At 33.7% G+C, this 20,393-nt stretch overlaps 1 protein-coding gene across 2 annotated transcripts in view; it reads left to right on the top strand.

Annotated features, from left to right (window-relative positions):
* Positions 1-20,393, top strand: part of hob (bridge-like lipid transfer protein family member hobbit) — an 82,302-nt gene that overhangs the window by 55,036 nt on the left and 6,873 nt on the right. Inside the window, exons 26-36 of one of the 2 annotated variants that reach the window (XM_069812537.1) lie at positions 277-481; positions 3,089-3,298; positions 5,209-5,244; positions 8,386-8,552; positions 10,262-10,459; positions 11,900-12,057; positions 14,178-14,295; positions 15,423-15,652; positions 17,131-17,278; positions 18,949-19,042; positions 20,198-20,391. In XM_069812537.1, coding sequence (XP_069668638.1) covers positions 277-481; positions 3,089-3,298; positions 5,209-5,244; positions 8,386-8,552; positions 10,262-10,459; positions 11,900-12,057; positions 14,178-14,295; positions 15,423-15,652; positions 17,131-17,278; positions 18,949-19,042; positions 20,198-20,391 — 1,758 coding nt within the window. The remainder of the gene's footprint in view (positions 1-276; positions 482-3,088; positions 3,299-5,208; positions 5,245-8,385; positions 8,553-10,261; positions 10,460-11,899; positions 12,058-14,177; positions 14,296-15,422; positions 15,653-17,130; positions 17,279-18,948; positions 19,043-20,197; positions 20,392-20,393) is intronic. The other variant, XM_069812538.1, reaches the window with a different exon arrangement.

Below are 20,393 nucleotides of genomic sequence, written 5' to 3'. Positions count from 1 at the left end.
TTATGACCTGGCTGGAAGCCCGAGAAAATTTCGAATTATCACGTCGCAAGGAAAGCTTCAGTAGTTATTTAAAAAGTAAAGGAAAATGATAATAACAATGAAGTTGAAATGTAATCCAGTCACACTTCGGATCATTTTTCAGAATCAATTAATTAATTTTGTCCCTGCAGTGTTTTCTGGAATCCTCGAAGAATAATATAAACATTTGTTGGAATTTATAATGAATATCAGTGTACAATATACTGATTTATTTCTGTGATACGTTTTCACTTGTAGAACCCTGCAGCTGTGCAGGCAACGCCATCACCAATGACCAAGTTGCAGTCAGGGCATGCAGCTACTATGCTACAACAACTCATTGCTGAAGCAGATAACAAGGCCGTGGTGTTCAGTGACGATCTGTCTGTCCAGACCAGAGAGCAACACCTGCAGGGACTTGCTGCTTGTCAGGAGGACGATATTCAACACAAGAACTGGCTCAGTAAGTCCTGCTGAAATAACGATGTCTGAATGCTTCTGTCTACTATATTTCAGGTCTGACAGTGTTTCTTTATACTTGAGCTTGATATTTCAAGACACTTTCGGAAGCCTTCACAAATATTAATAAAATGAAACACTCCTTGCCACTGTCCAAGGTTAGTTGATGTTGGGGCTGCCATCTCAGAGCTTGCAATCAAGCTCCTTTATGCATTAGCCTCACGAAGAATGTTTTTCATGCCAAACAGGTCATATGATGTACCAGTCCTTGCTAAACACCGACCATTAATTAAAGTTGTATATTAATTGTACACATGTTGTTGTTGTTTTCTAATGCCAGGTGTTTGACAATAAAGTAATTTGACCTCTTGCACTCCAATATTTTTCAAAGATGTTATGGTCAGCCACTGAAGCACAGATTTTGAGATGTTCCGAATCCAGTCAGGGGACTGACATATTCCAATTCTATGCGGGTGTTTGGCCAATTGGCCTGTTGCCAATCTAAATGCAGCTACAGACGATTTTCGTGGTAAATCGGGGAATTAACTGTGGATTTTGATGCAGAGAGTTCCATTTTTTCCCTTGGGATTGTGTTATCAAATTTTGTTTGTTAAAGTCTAAGTATGTAGATTTAATAAATCTTTTCACAGGGTAATACGTAGATTTAGTAACAGGTCTATAAGTAAGTAGCAGTGCTGTCCTTCTTTGCTAAAGCATCCGCATTCTCGTTTCCCAGGATTCCACAATGGGATGGTATCCATTGGAATACAATTCTTTTATACATGTAGTGCACCAGTTCAGTTTTTTACTTTTCTTGCTCCTTTTCCAAGAAATTAACAAACTTCAATACCTAGATTAGTATCTGAATAATTAAGTAAAATAAAATAATGAATGACCAGAAGGCTTTTCTGTCTGTACTAAATGCATTAGTGGCCGTGCACATATTGTAAAGTGTTAAAATATTACAAAATAGAGTGCTGAACAAGAAAGTAAAACTCTGTTAAACCTGCCAAGAGTACTGCCTCGGAGAAATGGTCTAGCAAGGGAACTGTTAATGAGCCCATGTCGTTACTTCCTCTTAAACAAAGCACAGCTCTTCAAAAATTAGCTGCAGAGTGAAAACTTGCTTTGAATGTTGCAATAAGAAACAAGTGCATGTGTTTGGAGAGAGTAGTAAAGTTGTCATTGTCCGTGAATATAAGATCAGATACACGATGCGCTTCTCTCACTGAGTGAGCATTATCTATTCAAGGTTTAGCGTTTTTCAGTTTTCGGTAGTCTTTTTTGAAGCTTTAATTTCGCAATCTTGCATTAGTAGGCATGTGGTCAGTTAATATGTATCTGTTACAGAGATGTAATAATCTGCGCAGTTTGAAGGGAGATTTCGACATGAGTTCATTAACACTTCCCCTTTAAGAGAAAGGAATAAATAACAAAGACACACTTCAGTTCCAATCATTATAATAACAGCTGTATACTTTTGCGACCAAGTCTGTTGTCTCTTTTTGTGATTATTGTACTGTAAAATCTTTATTCAGTTTGTTGTGCCCCGGTGATAAGATTTTTATATTTTTTCTTACATAATATAAAGTAATGGAACTTGCTTCTCATTTGTGTGTGTGTGTGTGTGTATCTAATGCTCTGGATTTAACAATGAAGTCATTATCCTTCTTGCTTCCCAATATTTTGATGGAAGGTCCACATATGTCCTAAGAGTTTCACAATTAGCCAGGTGCTCCATCTCCATGTCCTCTTCTCTGGTGCACAGTAAGCATTTAGGTGAATTCAGTACTCCAATACGATGGAGGTGTTTACTGAGGCAATCATGACCAATAATCAATCTAAACATGGCCACGGCAGATTTTCGAGGTAGATCAGGAATTAGTTTTGGATCTTTGAATGATTCTTTCCATTTTGAATTTTGATGTTTTGCCTGTTCGCTGTAACTTATTCTTTTTATGACTCGCTTTATTGATTCATATGGGAACTTGAAATTTGTTTTTAAGTTGATTTTAGTTCCTTTCTTTGCTAACATATCTGCTTTCTCGTTACCGTTCAGTCCGCAGTGGGCCGGAATCCATTGGAAGACCACTTTTTTATTTAGCATTTGAATTTGTTTTACCATGCAATGAATTTCTTTTACTTTTTACATTTTAGGGGATGTAGTTGAGCTGATGGACTGGATTGCAGCTTTGGAGTCAGACAGGATGACTATGTTTCGCACTGGTTTAGCCAAACAAATACATTTTGAAGTGATGTATAAATGGCTTCAACTTCGCCTTCAAAATTTGTTGTGTACTTGCCAACATTTGTATAAAGAGAAAAGTATTGGCAAGTAGCTCCTGCTCCAGCTCCTTCATTTTGATCCATGAGAGATCCATCAGTGTAAATGTACAACCAGTCCTTTTGTGGATATTTTCTATTAATTGTTTGTAGGGCAATGGCTTTTGCTATTTCTGGATTTATATCTTTTTTGTTGAAGACTTCATCAAGATCAAGGCAGCAATCTACTTTGAAGTTATTAAGTGGATTATATCGAGACATCAAGTTTTCCTTTTCACTTGGTATTTCTAGAATTTGCTTAAGCCTTTCTACCTCTTCTCATTTGTAGTTGCTCTGGTGAACAGCCAGGTTCTCCTGAAGGGCTGTGAAACGAAGGGCTATGTGATTCTGAGTGCTGCCAAAGCAGAAATACTGCAGCGCATTCATCGTCCAGTCTGGAAGGACAGAACACTGGTGTCAAAGACTACCTGGGTTGGTTCTCTTGAATGCATGCAGTACTACGCCACTGTCAGTGCAGGCGAAAATGATTCATTAGATGGTAAGTGAAAGTTAAAATCAACTTAATGTTACTTACTTTGTTTTAGGGTTACTTATTTATTTTTTGTAACTTTTAATTCATAACGAAATTTTGTCTTTAATGGAAAGTTTTCCTATAAAGTAGTACTGTTTAATAACAAATTCTATGTTAATTTGAAAAGCAGTTTCTTTAGAAACTCTATCTGCCATATTAACTCTAAAGAGCTTTCCTTGGTGACAGTGTCACTGTATAGTTTTCACAATTTATGCCGATTTTACAGATTCCTTAAAGCATTATTGGTAGTTAAAATTGATATTTAACTAGATTTAGTTTCCCATTGTAGGATGAATAGAGAAAGTGATGTTGTTGAAGAGCAGCATACGTTTTCAGTATTCATGATATCTGTCTAACATCTGTTTCTTCATCTGTCTTCAGTATTCTTGTCTAAACTGTATATTTTCAATACGAACTAGTCGTTTCATATTTGTGCTGATCACAGATCTGTTTTCTTGTTATTGTATCCAAACTTTCAGAGACTTTCAGCTTTAGCATATTTTTACTAATTTTCATTCTTAATGAAGTTGATCATTTTGACCTCTGAATGCTCCATATATATAACATGTATTTTTCTGGGTATAGAAAATAGCAATTTAACATTGTCATAAGAAACCTATGTATAAAAACAATGAAGAAATAACTTAGTCAGTGTGCCGTGTTTAGATATTAGCAGGCTTTGATAATTTGTAAAACAAGAGAACATCAGGCTTTGGCTTAGTTACCATAAATGATCTACTCTTCAGCGAATAGGGATTATAAAGAATGGACACTTCGCGTCGGTACCTTTGATGTAGCCGGATTGATTTCAATTACCTTCAAGCCAGCTAGAGCGTGAGATTCTGCTTTCTCCCTAGAGTTGGCGCTGACATCACACCAGCTAGCAGTCGACACAGCGGAAATATAACACATATAATTAATACATCTAGGTACAGTATGTACTCAAATAAAATAAATTGGATCCATAAAATAATAAATCCGTCATTAACTGTAATGTCTAGACTCTAGAGTTCCTTTATAATGAGAGTTGAGACGTTGACCCCAACAACAATTAAAATATGTAATGATTTGATAGCAGTGAAAATGGAAAAACAAAACTCTTACGAGAAGTAAAACCATATCCCTGTATTATATTATATATAAATATTAAACGAATTTGATACATAAATTTATAATGTATTATATTATTTTATAATATAATTTATTATATCAGAAATATAAAAAAATTATTATTACAACTAGTTTGTCACTGAGAAATAAGAAAAAGCTGTTAACTTGAATTTATTTGAAGCAAAGCGTTACTGGATTATGCAATAAGGTAGGCGATGTTTGGATCCTGTGTCTCAACTCTATTCTCAATTATTATCTTTGCGTATGCTCGATTACACTAACCTCTAGCGCTTGAAAGTGCAATTAAACGCCGGCGCACAGAGAAACAAAACACAGGAAAATTCGCTCAGTGTCCATTCTTTATAATCCCTATTCGCTGTTCTCTTGTTTTACAAATTTTCAAAGCCTGCTAATTTCTAAACATGACCCACTGATTAAGTTATTTTTTCATTGTTTTTGTACGTAGGTTTCTTATGGTAATGTTAAATCCCTGTGTTCTATACTCAGTAAAAGACACAGTATAACACAGAAACTAAGTCCAAAAAACTGTTTACTTCAGAGTACCAGTAATATTAACAACAGAAGTAATACTTTAAATCAAAAACTGTTTGACACAAAATCTGCGTGGATTACGTGAAACGAATTATTGTATAGTTACATATTTTAAAAATAAAACGAGATGTGACACAAGTACCGCAGGTTGATTTTAGTGAACTTTAGCACACACTGTCAATCAACATAACAGATATAATTTATTGTGATTGTAGGTCATCAGGCGTTCCTCCTGTCAACCTTTGTACAAGGTGAGGCAAAATACGGAAAATAACTCTTTATTTAAGATGCAGAAATTTTATACATACCCTGTACTTTCCTTCAAATTTGGATTTCCTTGTTTTGTCGTTTGTTTAGGTGAGGGTGATAATCGACACAGTTGAATTTTGAAATGAATGAGATGGTTGGCAAGTTTTGCTTGTAGTCCTTCTGTCAAAAACAGTTTTTGTACAGGCATTATATCTATAACAGTCTATACTTCGACTTTTTTTCTATGACTTCAAAAGTTGGACAGTGCTATATAATCACGAAAGTAGAGTAACAGAAGCAGTGGAAAAGTGTGGGCGAAACAAGCAGGGACACAATAAAGAATGTACAAATTAGAAAAGAACAGGACAGGAACCTTTAGCCAAAATAATGGAAAGAAACTGAAGTTGTTTGACATTTTATAGGAATGAAGAGACAAAATCTAGACAGTTACTGGAAACACGACTAGAGGGGAAAAAAAGACATAAGAAGAGCAAGTGTAGAGTGGGAGGAATATGTAGGGAAGTTAGCAGAAAGAAAAGGGAAGAACAGCCAAGAAGTGAAGAGACTGGCAGGGGACGGGAAAGAATACAGAAGATGGATACTGACTCTTTGCCTGAAAGGAAAAAAGAGAGACCAAAAGAAGAAGATCTCTATAACATAGAACACCAACTTCACTTCTCATCACTCTGTCAGATTTGAACTTGAGAATATGTAGTAGCAGGTATAATATAGTAACTTGGCTATCGAGAATAACTCCGGAAGAAAGTGATCATGAACTGTTTATTTTATACAACCTTATATAAGATAGACTACATTATTTATTGACAATCGAATTGTTATACTCTGTTTTATACACAGAGAGAAACATCCTGCCATTGAGTTTAAATGTTAGAGCAAGCCTTGCCAATCAGTAACAAAAGGGGTTGGGAGTGTGCTACTTACTACCGTATATCTGTTTGACAGGATGTTTCTACATGTCAGTGTTCTTTGTTATCCTTCCTCAGTCTAGACCTGCTTGTAACCTAAAGTCCAGTTTTTAAACACGTAATTTGCAATTACTTTTCATTCGAGATGATGGATGTATTGTGTTTGGTGTCCTGGTGTTGGTGTGTTTAGTAATTACTTTCTATTTAATAGATGGTAGAGGACATTACATATTCTGATTCCAAGGAATCGTGTGTCGCATTTATATGCATTGCCAGAGCAAATGTGACAATGCAAGGAATGGAAGACAATCAATTTCCGATTTGAAAAGAACACTTAAAATGACGGGTCTGTCTAAAAGTGCGGTATATAGTTACATGAAAGAAAAAAGAATCTGGAGAAAATTTAAAAAATCCTTCCAAAAAACATTTTCGCAACTCTCCTGTTACAACATTGAACATATTTAATCCGGAAGCTGAAAGATGGACAGTACTTGCTTTATATAAAGAAAGGTTTTATACCCTATTTAGACGATATTTTGTTGGAAGCTCACAAAACACAACAAATTAAAATTTCACGTTCTTCATTGCAGAAAGTACTAAAAGCCATTAGGTTCCAGTATAGCAGAAATGAGGGCAATAAGAAATTATAAGTCCACCAATATGGAATAATGGTTAGCATGGTTGACCATGAAACAAACTGGCCTGGTTTCAAATCCTGGTTCGGACGAGTTACCTGGTTGAGGTTTTTTCCGGGGTTTTCCCTCAACCCATTAAGAGCAAATGCTGAGTAACTTTAGGTGCTGGAAACAGGGTGACAGTGTTGTCTCCTAAAATATTTCATTAGCGATAAGGAAATATTAATAATGTGTGTGTGTGTGTGCGTGCGTGCACCAGACTCAAAAGTAGTTCAGTGAAACAGTGTTAATATAGTATCATTGTTTGCCAGCACTGAAGAAAATCCGAACGAAACTTCTTCTGAGCTTCGATATAATTTAAAAAATGTCATTTCAGTAAATACACGTTCATACACATGTAAAGACTGTTACTGTGGCTGTCTCATATTATATAATACTTTTTTCCTTCAGATTTCATAGAATTGAGTTCTATTGTTATGTTATTGTTGTCATATCGATTGATAAGTTGGTTTCATTTAATAAAATTAAATATAAAAATGAATGTTTTAATGTCATCAACACACATACAAGTTAATGGGTGTGCCTTCACATTTCTGTTTACTGGTCACACCATAATTATTATTTATATATATTTATTAATAATTATTAATAAGTTTATCTTAAACCAGAATTTTTACTGGCATTTCTTCATAGCTGCATTTTTATCTGGCCTATCAATGCCTTCCTATATTATCTCCATTTAACCTTAAAGAATGTTTTTTTTCTTTCATTTTTTTTAATCGATCCTACTGTCTTAGTTCATTTTCTGTTCATTCCAGATTACTTTAACACACTTTACTACACTACAACTCGCTTTAAATTGTTTTTTGCACACTTCAAACATACTAAACTGAACCATTGTCTTCTGCTAATAAAACCTTGATAGCCCTAATTGAAAAATAATTTATTACAGTTCTTTCTGTGTGAAATAATAACATTAATCTTATAACCATCTTATTCCATAAGCCTCTCTTACTCTTCATAACACTCTTCCGATCTTTCGTTTATATCTGTTATCCCTTTTCTCTACCTACCGTATGTTTTTTTTAATTGTAAACAATTTTATTATTGTAAATATACAAAAATTCTATAACTGAAAGTGAATGATCTCGTACATATAGGAGAGTTAAATACATAGTGAAATTACATAGATAAATTACAATAAATAACATTTTAAAAATTAATATTCACTAATAACAAAGTGCTTACATGCAATATGCTTGTAACAATCCCTTTTGTTAGTCTTAGTGAAATTAACATACTAGACACTCTAATCGTTCTTTTCTTCCAGTTTCTAGTTTCTTTTATTTTAGAATCCTTCCCCAAATTATCATACACTTCTGCCTCTTCGATTTAATCACACTGCAACATATCACTTCAGTCCTTTTAAACACAATTTTCTGAGTTTATATTATTTTCGACTCTTCTTCTTCATTGTTCGTTAAAATTAAATACAGTAATTGATTTTAACCAACAATGTTTGAAATTTAGCCTTTTTAGTAATTTATACTTTATTATATATAATAATTATTTTTGCTTCCAGAAAATATTATGTGGTTGACTGTCGAAAATATTCAAGAGAAAGATTCTACAGTAATAGCTGACTTACCAGACCTGCCACATTTGGTAGGCAGTGGTCAGTCAGTTGGTGGTGTTGTCAGTGAAACAGTGGGTGCTAGTAGCAATGTTGGTGAAAATCCTCCAATTCAGGTAAGTTTTGTCATACATCTTTGGTATGAGTTCAGCTTTATAAATTATTTGGTTCAATAGCAGAGCCCTTAACTTGCCATTATTTGTTCTGACTCTATGATGGAATCATAGCTGTTGCTAGTGCCAGAAGCATAGAGCCCTTAGTAATTCGTTAGAGACTGTCCAGAATGTAGCTTTACAAATTATGTAATTTTCCTATAAAGTTTAATTCCTCATAAAAGACATTTTCTAAAATTTAAATGTACAGTGTTGTTTATTTTAAATCAGTTGTAAAAAAAAAACTTGTAATACCCTGTGGACAAATGGCAGTAGAAATTACGAACAGGCAATGAAAATGATTACAATTACGAAGGAGAAGAAGAAGATGGAATATTAGCCAAGATGAGAATTTCTCTGATATTGATTAAACTTTTATTTATTTATTTATTTTTATTTTATTTTATTTTTATTTATTTATTTATTTTAGTGTAGAGCTATTTAACATATAATGAATTCTTGTCAAAAATCACTTTCATTTTACTACGAAAAATAAATCTCCAGATTCTAATCTATGTGGTACCAAAGTTTCATGGCCCAACCACACTTGATACTGTCAGTAGTAACGTCATATTTAAATGGCTGCGCTCTTTAAATATTTCATTGTACACTTTGAAACTGATTTTTCCAGTTTTTAACACATTTGTACATATTCAAAGTCGAAAGGGAAGCTGAATAATTTTTTGCATGCTCTTTAAAGTGTAGTTATTTAAATATAATATCGGATTTTTTTTATGCAATAGTAACTTTTTCAAATAGAAATAATGTCTATAGAATAGGCACAAAAAATTCTGAAAATTATGTCTTGAACAAGTAAATATTTTCTCAGGACACGTTTTTAAAATAAGCATACTCAGTGTTTTATAAATATATCAGAGGTACTGTACACAAATTTGTGGATCATGTACTTAACATTTGTGATTGAAGCTAGTTTTGGAAATATGCCACATTTTTAAAAAAAAGAAAACAAAAAGTAACTCAAAAGTTGCTTAAATAACACGAATTAAATTTTGCATCATTTAATACGTATTCCAAGAAGAGTATGTTTGCAAAAAAATGAACCCATAGTTAAAAAATTGTAAAAGTTATAATTTTGACCCAACTCCTCTTTTAACAGAACTATATTCAATTATCAACTTCAGTGGAAGGGTCATCCCGAACGAATGAATCTATGCAGAATTCCAAAAGCACTGTTTCATTACCATCCATATGGCAAAAGATCTCTAGGCCGTCCAAAGAAGAGATGGACTGAAAATTCTAGTTTGAGACCTTAACAGGCCACTTGGCCTAATAATTGTTAGGAAGAAGACGACGACGATATTCAATTATAAATATCTTCTATATTATGGTGTGAGAATTCTGGATATCTGCACCACGTCAGGGAGGTTTTGTAAACTTTTTTTCCCATTTCCTCCTTGTCTTCCTCTAACATCATCATCAACATTTGTCTTTAGTACTTACATTCAAATTCTGTAACTGGAGTATACTTCTTGGTAACAGATAATTTCCCCTTTCTCTGCCTTTCCTGATGATGGTGCTAATGTGTAGTTCTGAAATATTGGATGTCTCTACACCTATGACACGGTGCAGATACCCAAAAACCTTGCACTTGTTTGAACATCATGAAAGTCTCCAGCCATGCTTAATTTCTTTATTAAATGTTTGCTATTCAGCTGCAACGCATCGTGTCGCGGTGCAAGTGTGAGTTTTTTTATGCTGGATATGGTGAGAGCAGTATTGACCCGAGTACACTGGGTGAAGTACCGCCACCTCCTAGTGATGAAGGAGGTCCGTGGGAGAAAAGAGAGAGAGCTGTGGACGCCTTCACTCTCATGCATCATGACCTAGACGTGTGCACGAACTCACTACAGGTATGAGCAGCCACTCTAGGGCTTGGTTCAGGGTGGAGAGTTTTTTTAGGGAAGGGAAATTATTCTACTTACACATATTGTGATAAGTGTTGACAAGTTGTATAGGATTGGAAGGCAAAGTTAACAATTATTTATGAAATTGGTATTTTTTTTTTTTTTTAAAGCATTCTCCTCTCAACAGCAAGATGAAAATGTTTGCTGTTTTTCACTTTTTAGAAAAGTGGATCGTATGATCCCATAAGGATGATACAGTTCTTTTCTAATTCTGCTAATTATTGTATCAGAAGTTATGGATTTGATAGTGTATTTGTGCTATCCACAATAAAAATCAAAAGCAAGACGCTTTATTTGAAAAAGCAGGATTTTCCATGAAGAAGTTGGACATTATAATGTTACATATGACGTGATTCTTATTTTTTCTATAAGATAAATTGTTAGTCTTAGTATGCAATAAAATTGATACAAAACTATTAATAATCATTAATTAAATTAACTATTTAGCTTTACAGATTATAAATAAGTTTATGCCTTGTTTAATTTCCAGATTCTTAGTACTTCTCTGATGACCCAATTTGTTTGAGCAAGAAGTATTGTTTGTCATCCAGTAAATATTTGTGGAAATCCACATAAGATACAGGTTTTAGCCCACACCTGTGGAGTAACGGTCAGTGTGTCTGGCCGCGAAACCAGGTGGCTCAGGTTCCAATCCCGGTCGGGGCAAGTTACCTGGTTGAGGTTTTTTCCGGGGTTTTCCCTCAACCCAATGCGAGCAAATGCTGGGTAACTTTCGGTGCTGGACCCTGGACTCATTTCACCGGCATTATCACCTTCATTTCATTCAGACACTAAATAACCTAGATGTTGATACAGCGTCGTAAAATAACCCAATAAAATAAATAAAAAATAGAGGTTTTAAATTAATTTTTACAATCATAATTCCTGTAATGGATTCTCTTTGGTCCACTGAGACCTTATGAGAAAGAGAAGCAGGACAATTTCTGATTTTCTACAATGCCTGGCTGGATGCAGGACAGACAACTAAAAAGCAGGATATGTCCAGCAAAATCCAGATGTCCGGTAACTAACTCGAAATGATCATGATTCAGTTTTTGTCACAGGTACAAGACTTCACTATTGTAATTCAACATTTTAGGAGAAAATCAAATGAACTGAACTTTCTGATTCTGGATTTATTAACAGTAAATACAAGAGTGATATTTTATGTATGATTTGGGTTGTCGAAAATGAAAATCGACCTTGTATGAGAAAATCTGTGCTGATGGTTATGTTTTGTTTATGGCGTTTGTTAACAACTTTATACTTCATATTTGCAGTAGTATCTTTTTTACCCTGTCATTTCGTAATCCATCTTGTTTTAGGTGTTCTCCTTTCTTAGTTTCAGATTATTTGTATAATTGGATTGTACGTTTCATATTACAGTATGCAATGATTTTGGACATAGTGAACAACCTGCTGCTTTATGTGGAGCCCCGTCGGAAAGAAGCTTCAGAGAGACTTCAGAGAATGAGGTTTCAGCTTCAGCTTCACAGTGTGGAGGACCAGCGTAGACCAATTCAACAAATGCAAAACCAAGTCAGGTCCGTATGAGAGTGATAGAAGCTGAAAGTGAGGTCGGGATAAAGTACAAATTTATTCACACTAATTTTCAATTATTAAATCAAAATACTCCTTCTTTCCTTCACCCAAAGATTCAGACACTGATAGTAAAGAATTATAAAAATATACAAGAAATTGATAATGATAAATAAACTAGTGCTGCAATATAACTCAACATACACATTTTCATTTTATATTTTGGCAAATTACTGTTGCAGATATCTTTAAGCTCAGTATCTCAGTATCTTGTTTAATTTCGGTTTGAGGATATAACATGAATTGTCATTATCATTAAAAAGTTTTTAATTTTTCAGAGTATGTTAAAGTTACTGGTAATTTGAATGCTAGTTACTCTTGTTTACAAGTCTTCTGTTTAACATTGTAAGCCATTCTTATGTGAGATTTCGTGCATAGAATTATATTTCTTCAATAGTGTGATAATATTTGATAGAAGTTATTGTCTTAGATTTAATTTTTCACTGTAAAAAGAACGCAATTTTTATGCAAGAAAAAAAATTATTTCTTGAAGGTATCGCCAAAAACAGACACATGTTTGAAAATATGTACCTAATTCAAAGTTTTATAAACTTAGAATGAAATTCTGTAATGCAATGTCAGAATTTATAAAAGCCACAGGACAAGTTCGTGATATTTTAAAGAATAATTTCAATTAATTGTATTATGTAATGCATAATATTTTTGTTGCTTTATTTTATCTGAGGAAACTAAAATTGATTAGAGAACAGTATCATGAGCTGGAAATAAGAGAGTATTGAAGTATATTAAAAAAAAATATCTATAGGAACTTAGAACGACCTCGAGAATGTTACAATTCTCCAAGGTTGTGGCCATGACCCATATTTTGAGAAGCATTGATCTAAACAGTTTATTGTAGAAGAAGAAATGCATAATTCAATTTCTGTTACATTTCAATTTGCTCTAAGTTCACAATGTACTTACAGTATATAGCCTATTATAATTTAAGTTACTCATATATCAATAAAATATGTTGATAATCAACAAGAAAATATAGTTGCATTTCCTTTTTGTTGCATATACTCTTATTTCTGACATTTTTATACTGTAAATAGAAGTGTCTTAAAAAGAAATAGAATATTTCGTAGCTTTTATCTCTTCATTTTCAGAATAGAATTAGCAACAATTTGATAATATTAACCAAGACCTCTTCAAGTGATATCTCTATTCAGTGCCTTTGCTTCTGTGAAGTCTCATTTTATAAATCTATGGATCAACAATTGGCTCTCTTCTGATAAAGGAAAAATTTTGCAGTCCATACAAAAGAAACCAAATGACCTGGAAATGTACAAAAACTTGCCAGACATGTTCAAACATTTTTAACAAGAGCCAGAACAGATCACATTGTCACTCAATTGTACCTACACCGATTTCACCTTTCTGATGCTTCTACTTGTCTGTGGTGTAATAATCGTGATGAAAATCTGTAACACATTCTTCTATACTGTCCATCCATAATCCATAAAAGAAGTAAATTAAAATCATCGGTACCAGTTTGAAATATAACGTAATTCATGAAATAATCATCGTAAATTTTTTATATTAATTTCTAGTGTATTAAATTATGTATTTATTGTATAAAACCTTGCACTTTTTTAAGAATAAATTTCAATTTGAAACGAGCTTCAGATTAGAAGTGTAAATTGAATGTATTAAAAAGTTGCTCGATGTAATTTCCAGTAAAGCATCGTTTTATTTTGCTTTCCTAATTCGTTATTGAAAATGCCACAAATGTTCAAGTAAAAATTCTGGAATTTTACCTGTGTATAAACTTGTAAACACCAAATATCAAAGAAATCCATTCGGTAATTCAGAAGAAAAAGGAAGACCTGTACACAGAGTTCCCTTTGCTGTTTCAGGCATATTGAAACATATAAATAAATTTTTGCTATATAACAATACTGAATCTATATTTCGTATAATGATAGAGTAATAAGTTAACACATTCAAACTTGCACATGTAAGTAATTTGCATCTACTTTCTTTGTTTCTGTAGAATTGCAATTTTTCATTCATAAATCTCATTATGTTATGTAATTATGTTTGTCTCTTTTTTCATACATAGGTCCCTAGTTTCAAAGCTACGGCGTCTTGAGAAAGAAACTCATCTGCTTCAGCGAGCTCTTGCAGAAGACCCAATGAATGAAGAGTTAATGATAGAAATGGATGACCTTGAACGACAGGTCAGCAGCAGTATAACGTATTGTGCACATGCACTTGCAAGAAAAATGCACACTGCATAGTAGCCTAATTCAGAAATACCCTGTGTCCCAAAAGTTATGGTTGGGTTTCAGAGGTTTATATTTTTTTAATGGATAGAGGTAGAAATTTAATATTGGTGCCAAATGAAAATAAAATTCTCATAGTTTTTCACTTGTAAGTTTGAGGCACTAAAGGAAACAAAAGACAGTAACAATCGAACAAATGCAATAATTTTTATTATTACAATTAATTATACAAGATGGATGTCCAAAGAAAAGTGCAGTGTGTTTTATGGCTAGCAAAATTTGAATCTGTGACTCATTAAGCATATCCACAGCAAACTCGTACCTTTTGTGATAATCATCTAGATGAAATGCATGTAACGTTTCTTTAAACTTCTATGAACTGTTGTTTTTGTAAGTCCTAATATCAGGTACATTTACGAGCTGATTTCTTTGGATTCTGAACAAATGCTGTTCGGATGGCTTCACCATTTCATTTGTCAGTGGTGTTCCAGTACTGTATGCTTTTTTTCAATAGGCTTCCAGTCTCTTTTAAGTTTAATGGTTTAACTACACAGAGACTAAAAATAAGTATCTGTCACAATGGTTTTCTTTTATTTATAATTTGTGTGTAAATTCTACGTGACATTATGAAATATGCAGATATATGGGCGGCTTTTAACTGCCTCTTTCTGTGTATTATTGGTCATTCTCTGACTTAGTATTTATCCTTTATTAAAATAAATAATTAAATTTGAAACCATTTCACTTTAATTATATAGGGAATGATAGATATTACTGTACATTTCAAACACACAAAATGTGTTAGCCTGGTCATTTTCTTTTTCTCTATGTCTTCATAAGGAATAACGTTTTGAATGTATTTATCTAATTTATCATCATGTAGTAACTTAAATTTGTTGCAGATGCTGTTATTACTATTACGTGTGTATATTAGTTATATTTCAAAGTACAGTAGATGATGGATGATGTGTGTAAAATTTATAAGGGACAAAGAATTGACTAATAAATTTTTAATATGCATACTATATAATTTTACTTACATTTTCAAGTCTTAAAGAAAACTGTAATATTGTTTGTGACAGGTGTATGAATGCAAAGAACTTCTCAACTCACAGAGTGAAGAATTGGACATGATGTTGTCGTGTTATAAGGAGACACAGTTGTCTGCCAACCAGAAGGTTGCCACCATGCGTGGGGACAAGCCAGTCACAACAGTCAGGGCAAATGAAATATGTTTCAAACATGCTCAGTGGCGCCTTACGGAAGCAGATGGTCAATTGGGAATTGCAGATTTGGTGCTGAGCAATTTTTTGTAAGTTTGATGATAGTGTATAAATATCTGGTTCGTGGTTCAGTTCTCAACATGGGCAAAGTTTTATCTTCTTTTCATGGGTCTGGTTTGTTGTTTCTCGCCTTGCACTTGTCCTGTGTTGTCTCCATGGTGACCTTGCATCGTGCTTACTAGACAGCCAAGTCCACCATATGACAGAGTCCATTATTGGTCCAAAGAAAATGGCACTTAATAATTCTGAAATAGCATTTGAAGACTATAGGGAAGAACAAGTCTAGTCAGTTTTAGTAAGATTTTTCACAGGAGAAATATAGAATTTCATGAATAAGCTATCTTTGAGTCTATAATACAGTACTCAAATTTATAACACATATTCTTGAAGAATGTAAGATTATTTGTGGGAAATCTTAGCTGCTTAGAGGCAAAGCTGGCTGATATATTTCAAACTCCAGTCCAGAAAATTTTACGAAATTGACTTACCTTGTTCCTCCCATGTGATCTTCATTTAATAACATGTTATTATTTAACAAAAAGGCAGTTAATCGTATTTTGGACTCATTGCTCCTAAGGAGTAAGCCATGCCCTTAGTTTCATAATTTGTTCGGTTGCATCATGGTATGTTACGAAATGTTTTATTGCTTTTAAACCAGTAACAACGTCATTAAAGGACACTTCACACTTTAAAGGAAACCTGTATTGTTGCAAATATGAAAGCAACATAGGCAAGCAATACAAACAGCAACATGTAAATTGCACGTTAAAGACTGGAAGTAATTAATATAAAACAGAAAGTGAAGTCTCACAATTGATAACAATGCAATATCAGAAGCATATGTATACCTACCAGTATCTGTTCTTATTGTTTTCCAATGCTCAGCTAGTTGGCATTGAAGCCATTTGCCGGTTTGGAGTCTAGATGTGCTGGAAGGGATTATAACGCGTTGTTTCCTATGGCATATTTATAATAATTATAGACGAAATGGTCAACAATTACTCTTAATGAGATGTAGTCCTACCAGTATCTAAGCATAATGAAATCTTGTCATTTTAATTAAGCCGGAAGCTTGTAATGTAGTATCTTTGAAAAGATGTTATTTTTTTAATGAAAACTGAACTAAATATATCATGTATTGGTTTTGAAATCACGTTTTTATACAGTTGTTTCATTTGTAAGTTATCTAAAAAGTCTAAGACTTTCTGATTTTTCGGCAATTTTTATATATTTAAAAACGGTATATTGATATTCCCAGCTTCCCAGGATGTAAGGAACTCAGTATATAAAGAGTGGGTGTGTGTTCACTTCAAAATATTTGCAAATCCCATTAGAAATAGCTAAAATATCTCACAAATTATGAAATGCTTGTTTTCCTGCAAAATTACATAGTTCATGTGTGTTATCTTACTGAGTTGTCATTTGAGCGATGTTCTCTGTATCTGTTCTGAAAATATGTGGCTTTTTACTTATTGCTTATTATAGTAATCATTTCTTATTTTCCCAGATATACAAAGAATTCCAAAAGTGACGATTCAGGAGAACACTTGCTTGAGTTGGGGTATGTGCGAATGACCAATCTGTTACCAAACCAAGTATATAAAGAAGTGTTGTCTCCTACTGAAATTCAGAGCAACATGCCTGTAGATAGAAAGGTAAGTTGTAACTGTTATGGTTGTGGATAAGCTTCAGGGCTTCTACCGCGTTGTCTTGGTGTTATTGGCTGACGTTTCGACCGCTGTGTTGTGGCCATCTTCAGAGCAGTTGTTGGATAAAGGAAATAGTCTGCCAGTACTTATATATAGTAGTCTCGATGGGGGGGAGTACTTGCTGTGATAGGTCGTAGGTTCTCCTTCTGGCATCTGATTGGTCCTTACTTACTTACTTACTTACAAATGGCTTTTAAGGAACCCGAAGGTTCATTGCCGCCCTCACATAAGCCCGCCATCGGTCCCTATCCTGTGCAAGATTAAGCCAGTCTCTATCATCATACCCCACCTCCCTCAAATCCATTTTAATATTATCCTCCCATCTACGTCTCGGCCTCCCTAAAGGTCTTTTTCCCTCCGGTCTCCCAACTAACACTCTATATGCATTTCTGGATTCGCCCATACGTGCTACATGCCTTACTGTAGGAATTCGTAACAAGCTGTTTTTTACGGTGATGGGTTGTTAGCCCTTCGCCCAACCCCCAAGCTGGAGGACCACCCCTTATCGGCTGTCCACGACTGCTTATTCAATATATTCGCAGCTACCCTCCATATCTGGAGGCCGTCTCCTCTATCCGCAACCTGAGGACGCGCCATGCCGTGGTGATAGGGACCCACCATACATGGATCTGATTGGTCCTACGTGGTCCAATCCGGTTGAGGTCTGTATGAAGTCTTTCTCGACTTACATTCGACCTTTTAAAGCAATGATGTCACTCCTTAATTTATATTTCTCCTACAGCAACGTCACTAAAAGCCTTTTTAATATTCTCAATGGTCTCTGCTTGCTTGTTATTGAGTTTATAGTAAAATGTTATGCATATCCTCCGATCAGTGCACTCAGCCATAGTGGCACGAAACGAAAACAAATGAGGATATCACATACTGGCTGATAATAGATGTGCATATCATCATAGGTCCATCTTTACTTAAAACGACAAAATTATCAGGGATTAGCTTTGTAAGTTCCAACATAACTTGATGAATTACTGTTTCCATAATACAATCTATTAGTCGTGTAAATGTACATTTACATTAAAATCTGCTATTTACGTTTGATGTGCAGCCATTTTCGTTTTTTTTTTTTCCAGGTAGGCCTATTTCTTTTTTGAGTAGGTTACCTTAGCTGCCTTTCGTGGATCCATTGCCCTGCTCTATCACTAAACATTATGACGTTCTCCAGTACATCTACATAGCTTTCATAAACTTTGTAATCTTTTCCTTAACATCTCTATTGTTCTGTTAAAAAAAATATATTATTTTAAATTAATATGTAACTTCTGTGTTTGTGTATCTGCTCTGTCCATTGTTGGCAGCGTGATTGCACGAAGTCGTTATTGTATGTTGCAATAAATGTATATATAATATATAGAAGGGGAAGGACACACAAGTTATTTATTCAAGCCTCAACAAACTTCCAGCAAAATCTTGAACAAGAATATCTCATGTTTCAATAGAGTATCTGTTAACTTCCTGCATATATTTTACAGAGTCTGGAGCTACATAACTTATCTTCAATAGATTATGTTTATATTTTTTCTCATAAATAAATATTGTGTGCGTGTATTATCTGATACTCAGAAGGAAGAATATGCTTATATGATATTTTTTTCCAGCGTGCTGTTCGAGTTTTTTGTCGAGAGAAAGCACCAGTCGGAGGGATTTCTGTGAAGGAACATTTTGAAATCAACGTAGTACCGCTTACAATAGGTTAGTAACACTTAATACAGAATATAAATTCAGTTGTGTACTTTTTTTATGTTCATATTTATGCATTATTTTTTTTCATTATCTCAAAGTTCAGAATGATTGATAGTTCATTGTGTTAATAACCACATCACGAGAAATGTTGAATTGATTCTTAAAATAGGATACAAATTCAGTTACAAGGGAACTTGGATTTAAGACCTTTATAGTAATATAGTAATCTGTAACACTTATGTTTCAATATCATGATTTCCGTTTTCCTGTCTATAATCCATCTGAACATCTGAATATCCTTTATTTTCTGTGCTTTGTCTCCTGTATATAGATTTACCCAGGCTTGTGTTATTTATCGGATTTTATTCACTATAATGGATGAACTCGATGATAGTACTTCGTATTAGTTTCAGAGAAATAAAATTAACACAGAATAACAGTTTCCTTAAAATTAATTCTCAACTTTTTCCTTACATAGCAAAACAAAATTGAACGTATATTTTCTTAAACATTTGTAGATCGTAATAATAATTCCCTCTTATTTTAATATGGTTCATACCAATTTATTTTCGACAAACGTGAAATTTGAGATCATTTGAATAGATATTGCTTAATAAAAGATACCTGTGGTATTTATATAACTGTGAGGGCATGAATAGTTACAATTCAAATACAAGTTATAAAAAATAATATGTTAATGCATTTAATGACATATGTAACGTTTTCAAATGACAGACCAGTTCAGAGGATTCAAATAATAATAAAAAAGTCAGTGTTATTTATCATCCACAATTTTAAATTAAAGATTGTTGGAAGAGGCCTTGTTTATATCTGTTCACCTAAAGTTAGTGATTTAATTCGAAAAAAAATATATATATATTTTTTCCAAGAACTCACCTTAACAATTTAGCAGTCATTGATGGCCTCGTACTGAGTGACAGTTTTGGCATCCTGATGTTTTGACATCCATACATTTTTGTTTTCCGGTACGTTGTTCTGGTCCAGCTAAATCAGTGCCTAAAGTTAAATGGCAGAGAACGTGACAGATAAAATATGAAGATGGTTGCGACATATTTTTTACATAAATTTTATTTCCGCCCTAATCATATATATATATATATATATATATATATATATATATATATAGTATGTGTGACATTTCAGGTCTCACAAAGAAGTTCTTCAACACAATGCTGAAGTTTTGTTTTCCTGAACGTGATCCTGATACTATAGACGGAGATGGCTCTGATGACCTAGATGCGGACAGCAAAGGGAAAAAGCTGAAAGGAACAAAAAAGAATAAAGAAACGAATTTCTACGTTCCTATTGAACAAAAGGATGATGTGGAGAAGATGAAGGT

Source organism: Periplaneta americana, chromosome 16, assembly GCF_040183065.1.
Source record: "Periplaneta americana isolate PAMFEO1 chromosome 16, P.americana_PAMFEO1_priV1, whole genome shotgun sequence".
Lineage (NCBI taxonomy): Eukaryota > Metazoa > Arthropoda > Insecta > Blattodea > Blattidae > Periplaneta > Periplaneta americana.
The sequence above is the reverse complement of the archived record's forward strand: the minus strand, read 5'-3'. Positions and strand labels throughout refer to the sequence as shown.